The 10,668-nt window shown below is 41.4% G+C and overlaps 1 protein-coding gene across 4 annotated transcripts; it reads left to right on the plus strand.

Annotated features, from left to right (window-relative positions):
• Positions 1-5,667: 5,667 nt before the first annotated feature.
• Positions 5,668-10,633, plus strand: nme3 (NME/NM23 nucleoside diphosphate kinase 3). Of its 4 annotated transcripts, XM_027285372.1 has the most exons (8): positions 5,681-5,825; positions 5,918-5,990; positions 6,116-6,328; positions 7,813-7,937; positions 8,022-8,152; positions 8,276-8,377; positions 8,932-9,044; positions 9,728-10,633. In XM_027285372.1, the coding sequence occupies exons 4-8, from the start codon at positions 7,919-7,921 to the stop codon at positions 9,843-9,845; spliced, it is 483 nt and encodes a 160-aa protein (XP_027141173.1). In that variant the 5' UTR covers positions 5,681-5,825; positions 5,918-5,990; positions 6,116-6,328; positions 7,813-7,918; the 3' UTR covers positions 9,846-10,633. The 4 variants fall into 4 exon arrangements, with proteins under 4 accessions (XP_027141171.1, XP_027141172.1, XP_019129831.1 ...); XM_027285370.1 differs by lacking the exon at positions 7,813-7,937 and having other exon boundaries at positions 5,668-5,825; XM_027285371.1 differs by lacking the exon at positions 7,813-7,937 and having other exon boundaries at positions 5,668-5,825; positions 6,176-6,328.
• Positions 10,634-10,668: the final 35 nt, after the last annotated feature.

The following is a 10,668-nucleotide window of genomic DNA, read 5'->3' on the forward strand; positions in this document are numbered from 1 at the left end:
TTATCGCTGATCTTGCTCTTGTACTGCAGTATCTTCTCTCGGGTCTCAGACAGAATCTGCTGCACCTTCTCTTCGCGGGCCTCCTTCAGAGTGGTCGCCTCGTGCTCGTCATTTTTCGTGTTCAGTGCATAGATAACCTTTGTTAGCGGTGCTATTTTCTTGCTCATCTTCAGGTGCAGGTCTTGGGTATATTCCATGGCGATGCCGGTGGTGGTGGTGGTAGTAGCGGAGGATGAACAAAATTTCCCCTGACCGGCAGGGCAGTAATACAGCTGCCAACCCGACCCAGTCGCCATCTTCACAACGATGCTTTAAACAGATATGAAGCGCGATGAAGAAGAACTGAACGCTGTTTGTCTTTATGCGTCTTTATGCACAGTTTATCGCGGGGTCTCGCGTACGTCCAGGATTCTCGCGTGATCCCGTGATACGAATATGGCCTGGCCCGCTCCGCTGCCATTACATAGCCAACGCGCCCCCGGTGTGAGTTGACGCCGGGCAAAGGACGGAGCTAAAACGCGGTGCAGCCATTCAGCGGTGCTTACGTCTCCTGTGCGAGTCCCGTGTAACATCCTCCACGTACCTCGTGATTTGCTTCCTTCAGACTTTTGCTAAATAGGCCATAATCTCTAACAATGTTGTGTGCTGCCTTTTCATTTGCCAGTAGCTGCTTCACCACTGCATATTTTCTCCCCAGATATTTATGCTGTTTTGCAAGGTGACACTGCTGTCTCAAGATCGAATTGATCTCACGAGTCTTGTTTTTGCTTTCTCTGAGTGCTTCAATTATTTTACTCTGTAGAGCTTTGAATAAATTTTGACTCATCAGCGATCTCTGGACAGACATCGTCTTACTAATTTGATGTTTTGTTCTTTTCTACAATTCATTAAATCGATTACGCGGTCCTGTGTTCGATTGGTCATCTCAACATGTTCTTCTTCTTTTTACAGGCATCTGCTTTCGTTTAGTTCGTAATTTTCTATCTTGTAAGCCTCAGAGTGGTCGCCTCGTGCTCGTCATTTTTCGTGTTCAGTGCATAGATAACCTTTGTTAGCGGTGCTATTTTCTTGCTCATCTTCAGGTGCAGGTCTTGGGTATATTCCATGGCGATGCCGGTGGTGGTGGTGGTAGTAGCGGAGGATGAACTAAATTTCCCCTGACCGGCAGGGCAGTAATACAGCTGCCAACCCGACCCAGTCGCCATCTTCACAACGATGTTTTAAACAGATATGAAGCGAGATGAAAAAGAACTGAACGCTGTTTGTCTTTATGTGTCTTTATGCACAGTTTATTGCGGGGTCTCGCGTACGTCTAGGATTCTCGCGTGATCCCGTGATACGAATATGGCCTGGCCCGCTCCGCTGCCGTTACATAGCCAACACGCCCCCAGTGTGAGTTGACGCCGGGCAAAGGACGGAGCTAAAACGCGGTGCAGCTGTTCAACGGCGCTTACGTCTCCTGTGCGAGTCCCGTGTAACGTCCTCCACGTACCTTGTGATTTGCTTCCTTCAGACTTTTGCTAAATAGGCCATAATCTCTAACAATGTTGTGTGCTGCCTTTTCATTTGCCAGTAGCTGCTTCACCATTGCATATTTTCTCCCCAGATATTTATGTTGTTTTGCAAGGTGACACTGCTGTCTCAAGATCGAATTGATCTCACGAGTCTTGTTTTTGCTTTTTCTGAGTTCTTCAATTATTTTACTCTGTAGAGCTTTGAATAAATTTTGACTTATCAGCGATCTCTGGACAGACATCGTCTTACTGATTTGATGTTTTGTTCTTTTCTCCAATTCATTAATCCATTTCATTAAATCGATTACGCGGTCCTGTGTTCGACTGGTCATCTCAACATGTTCTTCTTTTTACAGGCATCTGCTTTCGTTGTTAGCTCGTAATTTTCTATCTTGTAAGCCTCAATGTCTTTGTTCTTTTTTTCAATAGTCTCTAGTCCCTGACATTTTTCTTAAATTATGCAGGGAGCCTTCTAATGCTTTGATCTGATGTGTTAAAATTTTCTTGAACCAGGTGGTTCAAGGACTTTGTCTTTTCTTCTGAACCCCTTAGTCCTGTGGAGTAATGCTTCATTGTCAATTTTTCTGTAACTGACCTCTCCACTGTCAACAGCAACTCTTTTCCTGTTCACCGTGAAGAGCAATGATCTGCCTGTTTCTGTGCAGAAATGTACAGCGAGTTACTTGCTGCAAATATTTGTTGGCTGTGACAAGAGTCTAACTTTCATTGTGAGGTTGGAAAGTGGGTGAGTGTTGAGAAATAGTTAATTCAGTGATTCAGTTAAAATCTTGATTGTGAGAGACAAAAGCAGTAAAAGTGGACATGGCAATATTGTCAATAGTCATTTCACGAGCATGGACCACACCATCAACAAGATACATTTAAATTATTTTAAAAATATATATTATCTCATAATATTTTACATACCGTATATAAAATGTTTACAGTAAAGCATGTGTACACCATATTTTATTAGTGTTACTATTAGAGTGCCGCTGCTGACATTTTACTATCACAAACACTATCTGTGTGTGTCCAGAGAAGTGATCTTCTAATGCTTTGATCTGATGTGTTAAAATTTTCTTGAACCAGGTGGTTCACATTCTTTGTCTTTGCTTCTGAACACCTCAGTCCTCAGGAGTAATGCTTCATTATCCCTATTTTCTCAAGTTGAAAAATTCTTTCTCCTGAAACGCATCTCCTCCACCTCCCTCGACATGGACACCACGCGCTGCGTGTGCTGCGCCTCAGTGCAAAGCTGCATGTCCTCCACCCTCTTGACGGTAGCTCTCGAACTCATCCTCTCGTGGAGCTCCATGGACTCCTCCAGAGACTGGATCCGCCTCTTCAGGTCCATCTTATCGCTGATCTTGCTCTTGTACTGCAGTATCTTCTCTCGGGTCTCAGACAGAATCTGCTGCACCTTCTCTTCGCGGGCCTCCTTCAGAGTGGCCGCCTTGTGCTCGTCATTTTTCGTGTTCAGTGCATAGATAACCTTTGTTAGCGGTGCTATTTTCTTGCTCATCTTCAGGTGCAGGTCTTGGGTATATTCCATGGCGATGCCGGTGGTGGTGGTGGTAGTAGCGGAGGATGAACTAAATTTCCCCTGACCGGCAGGGCAGTAATACAGCTGCCAACCCGACCCAGTCGCCATCTTCACAACGATGCTTTAAACAGATATGAAGCGAGATGAAGAAGAACTGAACGCTGTTTGTCTTTATGTGTCTTTATGCACAGTTTATCGCGGGGTCTCGCGTACGTCCAGGATTCTCGCGTGATCCCGTGATACGAATATGGCCTGGAACGCTCCGCTGCCGTTACATAGCCAACACGCCCCCGGTGTGAGTTGACGCCGGGCAAAGGACGGAGCTAAAACGCGGTGCAGCCGTTCAACGGCGCTTACGTCTCCTGTGCGAGTCCCGTGTAACGTCCTCCACGTACCTCATGATTTGCTTCCTTCAGACTTTTGCTAAATAGGCCATAATCTCTAACAATGTTGTGTGCTGCCTTTTTATTTGCCAGTAGCTGCTTCACCATTGCACATTTTCTCCCCAGATATTTATGTTGTTTTGCAAGGTGTTACGTGTGGCCAGGAAGTAGAACTCTGTGTGTGTGTGTGTTTGTTTCTCCCCACCCCTTTTTCTCCCTCTCTCTCTCTCTCTGTGCACAGAGACCCCAGGTGAGACTCATTGTCTCGTCAGCATGAGCTGACTTAAAGAGGTGTCTCTCTCTTGTCTCTCTCTCTATTTTCCCTGCAGGTGATCCGGTGTGAAGATGAGGCGCTGGATGCCAGGAGCCGTTTGGGTTTTGTTATTTTAGTTTTGGTTCGGGGGTTCCTTGGTAGTCCTGTTTTCTGTCTTTTTTTTTCATTTAGGTAGTGGGTTTTAGGCAGGCTTAGTTTGGGAGTGGATGCTGGGTGCGACGGCCGTTGGCTGGCTCAGTGTTCTTTCTCTCGTTTTGTTTGTTTTGGCCAGGAACCTCCAACCCTTTTGTTTTGTTGTTTTCTTGGGGAATTATTTCGTTTGTTTTTGAATTCATAAAAATTATTATTGGTTTAGTGACAACTTTTGTCGTTATGTTTTCTTTAAATATGTTTCGGGCCTTGCGAGCCCTTGAGGTCCGTAACACAAGGTGACACTGCTGTCTCAAGATCGAATTGATCTCACGAGTCTTGTTTTTGCTTTCTCTTGAGTTCTTCAATATTTTACTCTGTAGAGCTTTGAATAAATTTTGACTTATCAGCAATCTCTGGACAGACATCATCTTACGGATTTGATGTTTTGTTCTTTTCTCCAATTCATTAATCCATTTCATTAAATCAATTACGCGGTCCTGTGTTCGATTGGTCATCTCAACATGTTCTTCTTTTTACAGGCATCTGCTTTTGTTAGCTCGTAATTTTCTATCTTGTAAGCCTCAATGTCTTTGTTCTTTTTTTCAATAGTCTCTAGTCCCTGACATTTTTCTTAAATTATGCAGGGAGCCTTCTAATGCTTTGATCTGATGTGTTAAAATTTTCTTGAACCAGGTGGTTCAAGGACTTTGTCTTTTCTTCTGAACACCTTAGTCCTGTGGAGTAATGCTTCATTGTCAATTTTTCTGTAATTGACCTCTCCACTGTCAACAGCAACTCTTTTCCTGTTCATCGTGAAGAGCAGCTTTCAATTTGCGCCCTCTGGAGGCAGGAGTAGGTGCCAACAACCTAACAAAACAAACAAACAAAAAAACACCAAAAAAAACTGAATAAATAATCCAATTATTCTTTCTCATCATTAATATTTTTTATGCTTAGACAAGAACATAAGAGTAAGAATGAATAAACGTGTGCGTAACTGATGCACATACCTTATCAAGGTTGTCGCGGGGTCGGGAAGCAGTCCCACGCATAGACATATATACATAGCCATCTTGGTACAGGGCTAGCAGAGGCAGCAGTGCATGAACGTCAGTCATATGATACATTAAAATATATTTATATTTTATAAATAAAACAGAACATGTTTATAGACACTGGCTGATCTAAACATTTTTTCACAAGTTTCACATTATTTAACTGTAAATTTGATCCTTTATATACCTTTAATATATATATATTTATATATTATATATTATATATTTGTATATATTTATATATATATATATATATATTAATATATATATATTTATGTTTGTTCTTAATAGATTGTTTACATATGTTCTTTTTGTTGTTTTGTATACTGGAGTATTGTAAAAAAAAAAATATATATATTAATTTTCCTCTGGGATTATTAAAGTATTTCTGATTCTGAAAATGATTTGATGAGTTTTTAATTAGTTTGATAAGTTTTTTTTAAATGTGATCTTTTATGTACCTTTAATCTATATATATAGTTTAGAATTTTCTTTTTTGTTCTTAATAGGTGGTTACTTGTTGTTTTTGTTTGTTTGTATACTGACGTATTGTAACAAAAATCCCCCTGGGATTATTAAAGTATTTCTGATTCTGATTTAAGTAACAAAAACAAAAATATTTTTATTTTTAGGTGATCATACCTACATAAAAACACAAATCTTACACACTGCTCCTTTAATCAGTCAGTAAACATTAAACATGTGTCCTTTCTGAGCTTCCATACATTTGCATATTATTTGTTCCTCGTGAGCCGTCATGGAACATCACATGCCCGCGCTTTTCGGGGAGCGTTCCTAGGCAACGTGCGTGCGTTACGTTCGTGCATGCGTACGTCCTCCTTCCCTCCTTCTTCAAGCGTGTCCAGCTGGCGACAATGATCTGCCTGTTTCTGTCTATATTCGCGTACATCTTCCAGGCAGGTTGGTGTTTTACGTGTTTATACTTCACGCGTCTTTCACTCACTCTTCAGTTTGACTCTCTCTCTCTCTGTCTGTGGATAATATGCTCACAGTTTCCACCACGCAAGACTCGCCGGGCTAGCTGCAAGAGGAGCGGTTAACTGGTGAAACTATAGTGTCATGAAGGTGCAGTTAACTTTGATAGACATAACATAACTAATGCTATATAACACAGAAGTTATGTAGAGTTGCAAGTGTGACTATTAATACCCCAAATGTCTGCGTTTGCTAACCCAACGTTACACTAACAGCAGCGGGGCAGTCAGTGAGTCCTCACTGTGAAATGAGTTGATTCATCATCCTATTAATAGCTCACGTGTTAGCGCATTTCATGAGAGGGCAAGAGAGGCTCCTGCAGCCGGAGAGAGAGAGAGCTGCTGCAATGGGGCCGAGAAAAAGGTCAAGGGGAGAGCTACGTGAGCCTGGAGAGGTGGAGGTTAAACGAGCAAAGACTGGAGACACTGGTGAGACCAAACATGGGCTGAAATAATAACTTAGACTGAGGCTGTTTGCTGATAAAGTGCGGGGTGTCTTTGGATTTACAGATTAACAGAGACAGACAGTGACTGTGGAGGAAAGTCCAGCGAGAGACGAACAAATGAACAATAGCATTAAAACTAACCTATGGATTTAAACCTGTGCTCAGAAATTAACGTGTTAAGACATTTTAAATGTATTATTATATAGTTTAACTACTTTAAACTATATGAAATGGTTTTGTGTTTGATGCATTCAGCAGAGTAAGATTACAATGAGGTTAAAAAGACAATACGAGCACACGACTGTAATATCTAACAACATCGTCATTACAAAGACTGTTTATTTATTTATTCATTTAGAGCAGTGGTGTCAAACATACTGGCCCACTGGACTTTGCAGTGAAGTTGCAGATAAGTCTTTTATTTCAGTTAAAAAAATAAAAGTAGTACTAAATGTAAGAAATAAAGAACTACATTGTTCATTGTGTCTGTGAGTTGTAACGCACATGTAATGGCTGAATTGAACAAATTGCCCTTCTTAAGACGTCTCAGGCAGTTCACTGTGTTTTATAAATAAATGGTTCATTAATCGTAAAGAGGGGAAGTGTTATGCAAACTGGTTTTACTGGTCTTGGGTTGTATGTGGCGGATGAACTAAACGAAGTTTGACACCCCTAAATTAGAGCAATGTTTCTCAAACTTTTCACTCTGTGTACAACCTCAGGATATATTCAGCTCTCCGAGTATGACCATCATGACAGACGCCAGATGTTTACATACAGACAGTTCATGCAGGATATATAGGAATTATCTTTTTTCTATTGTTGACTGTTGTTCAAGGTCCACAACTTCTTCCTGATCAGCACTTCTCTTCAGAGTTTCTGAGCCATTCATTTTATCTCCACTTACTATCTCCCGTCACATTTTAGTAGCTTGTAACTAATCATGGATGTATGCACGCTATGTACTACCTGCATGAATGTAATGTGACTATGGAGCTGGATGATACTGATACAAAATATTACAGAATCAGTTTTTTTTTCCATTAAATGTTTCTAAGAATCTGCCGCGTACCACTAGTGGTACTTGTACCACAGTTTGAGAACCAGTGAGTTAGGTAATACTAAGTTATAAATAGTATTCTCAGCTGAAAGGTCAGAGAAAAACAGAGACCAGGGGAAAGCAATTTTCTCTCGGAAATCCTCCCATAATGAGGAATGTGATGCTTATCTTAGCCACGAAGGTGATCAACTAAAAACTCCTCACAGAAACTTCTCATTACAAAGACAGAGACGATAAGACAACAAGACAAGCTGCAGAATAATACAATATTTTGCAGCTTGTCCACGGTGATGTTTGTGAGTCCAACAGTGGCTCGTAAAGCTAACAAATAACAGACAACACGTGTAGACACGCATGTAGTTCAAACCTGTGTGTACACTGCTGCATGTGTGTGTGTGTGTCCACAGGGTGCAGAGGTTGGATTAGACACGTGTAAATACACCATGCAGAGCTCAGCCTTGTGTGAGGCTCTTGAATGAATGATGCTGCCTCCTCCAGGATATACCGAGGTGCATGCAAGCTGCTGTGGCTTGTATGTTGTGGCCGTCTTTCTTCACTTTAAACGCAAGTTGGTTGTACCTACATTTCTCTTGTCGTATGTTGTCTCTGGTTTTAGGCTGGACAGGTGTGAATGAGCGCACCTTCATCGCCGTGAAACCAGATGGCGTTCAGCGGAAACTGGTTGGCGAAATCATCCGTCGCTTCGAGAGGAGAGGGTTCAAACTGGTGGGCCTCAAACTTCTGCAGGTACTTTGGGGTGTCAGCCAGTTATTTTCAGTTGAGACTATTATTCAGGCTTCAGATAAATAAACATAATAAATGACTTATACTTTTATTGATTTAATTGGATTTGTGTCTCTTGTGTGTCAGGCGTCTGAGGATCTTCTGAGGGAACATTACTGGGAACTGAGGACTAAGCCTTTCTTCAAGGATCTGATCAACTACATGAGCTCCGGACCAGTCGTAGCCATGGTGAGATTTTCTCACAGACTGTCCACATGACCACAGGACACTGAAGACTTCAGAAAGTCAGAGGGCTTCAGCACAGAACAAACCACAATCAGACAGATTTACTCTTGTCTGGTGGCCTCATGTTTGGTCGCTCCCTCCATAAGAGTCTTCTTCGGTCTCTTCGCCTCTGCCATTATATCCATAGTTATGCCCAACTTCGCTTCTGGAGCCTCATTTCTTCCCGGTGGTCCAAAATACCTTGTGGTACAAACACTTACACTCCCCTCAGCTCACAGTCTGGGCAGCCTGGCTAACAAATTGAGCATATTCTGCAAGAACAGACATACGGATCGCAGATTATTGTTATTGTTATACGGATGATTTTAAATCATTTCATGGTAGAACAGGTACACAATGGGACTCTAAGTGTGCTATTTGGCACAGTCCAACAAGAACAGTTTGAAAACAAAGCTGTCCAACACGTTAAACAGAATCATGAATATACAAGCGTAGTAAGTCTCACCTGTCATGTCGCTCTGCAGGCTGTAGTCACGTGCATTTGTGTGTTTGTTCAGGTGTGGGAGGGCTTGGACGTGGTCAAGACTGCGCGTAAGATGTTGGGTGAGACGAACCCCGCGGACTCGCTGCCCGGAACAATCCGAGGAGATTACGGCGTGGAAGTGGGCAGGTAAGATCACCTGATGGTTCAACTCTCCTTAGACATTTTGATTTGTCATAGCAGGAAGGGCATGTGTTACTAATAAGATAAAGATGTTTGTTCGTGTTTGATAGATGATAGAAATCTTGCAGGAGATTGAGGAAATTGTCAGTCTGTACACGCCCTGAGAAGAAATCTAATCAACCAGATTATTAAAATCACATCCCACATAACTGTGGGTGTGCCGGATCTTTACAGACAGTTTCCATGTAACTCGATGTTTCTTTTAAGTATGAAACATTTCTCTATAATTTTCTTCTTTTATTTCTCCAGTCCCATAAAATCTGTGTCACCAGTATGTTTCTAAAAAAACGTATAAAAGAACAAAAAAAAAAACAGTGTTATCACACCAACAATGCTTTTCTTTCCCTACAGTTGACCGTTACACCAGCTGTACTGTTCTTTATTCTCAAAAACCTTTTGAATATTGTTAAATTAATCCACCCGTCCATCCATTGTCTTCCGCTTATCCGGGATCTGGACATGGTGGCAGCAGATTAAGCGTTAGTATTCCCTCGAATCTGCAACGTTTCCAGCTGGAAAGGGCTGATGAATATGATGTGATAAATGTCACACGCCTCCACTTTCCACAGTGTAAACAACCAAACCTTTGTGTTCTTTTTCTGTGCGAACATGTCCGTGTCTGCTCTCAGGAACGTGATCCACGGCAGCGACTCGGTGGAGAGCGCCCAGAAGGAAATCCCTCTGTGGTTTCGCCAGAACGAGCTTCACTGCTGGGAGGACGGCAGCAGCCACTGGATCTACAACTAACGGCCTACATGTGCTGCGTGTACACCGTCCTGTAGGTGAACCAGCGTCACTACATGGCGGATCATCATCATACCTCAGATGAATATTTTTTTGGCTTTAGTAGCTCGTCGTTGCTTTTTCATAAAACATTTATTTACCTGAGGTGAAATGACAAACCAAACATGCACTAAGCGAGCGAGAACTTGATCAGCAACTTGACCGTTGCTGCTGCTTCTGCTACAGATTTCATTGTTTTTGTTCAGTCCAGAACACTATCTCATGTTTACAGTTTTTCAGCAATAAGCTTTGAATGTGGAGCAATAAAATGTCATTAAGTAGCTGTATTAAAAATAAAAAAAAACACCCTGAAGGTTAATTTCTGTGGAAAAACAGGAAACTTATTGTTGTGAATAATCAAATAACAGAAAGTGTTTACCAGCTTGGTTTATTTTGGATGCAGTTCTGGCTCCTTTTTAAGTTTTTATTATGGAAAAATCAGCCAAAATGTAAATGTTTCTACAATATGAGACACAATTATTGCCTTGTTACACATTCACGACTTTCAGTTTCCTCTTTATTAAATTCAAATTCTGTAAAATAGATTGTTTCATCATGTGGGACTACTTGAATGTAAAGAGTTTTAAAATATGAGCACATATTTCTCATTGTGGTTTTGTAATATCATCATGTGTGTCCAAATTAAAGAGAAGATGCACTTTATCGTGCTTATCAAAGCTGCCACTCTTGTCACGTTCAGGCTTTGCTGTGTGAAAATTGTCAAAAACAATAAAATCTGATCCTGAAATCCTTTTTTTTTCCATTAATGTTTTTTTTTTTTTGTGAA

The sequence above is a fragment of the Larimichthys crocea genome, chromosome XII (genome assembly GCF_000972845.2).
Source record: "Larimichthys crocea isolate SSNF chromosome XII, L_crocea_2.0, whole genome shotgun sequence".
In the NCBI taxonomy this organism is placed as follows: Eukaryota; Metazoa; Chordata; class Actinopteri; family Sciaenidae; genus Larimichthys; species Larimichthys crocea.

Excerpts from the sequence above, each read along its gene's own strand:
- nme3 (XM_027285370.1), top strand. The coding sequence starts at position 6,196 with ATGAGAGGGCAAGAGAGGCTCCTGCAGCCGGAGAGAGAGAGAGCTGCT. Across the intron at positions 6,329-8,021 it reads AGCAAAGACTGGAGACACTG|GCTGGACAGGTGTGAATGAG; the intron begins GTGAGACCAAAC and ends CTCTGGTTTTAG. Across the intron at positions 8,153-8,275 it reads TGGGCCTCAAACTTCTGCAG|GCGTCTGAGGATCTTCTGAG; the intron begins GTACTTTGGGGT and ends CTTGTGTGTCAG.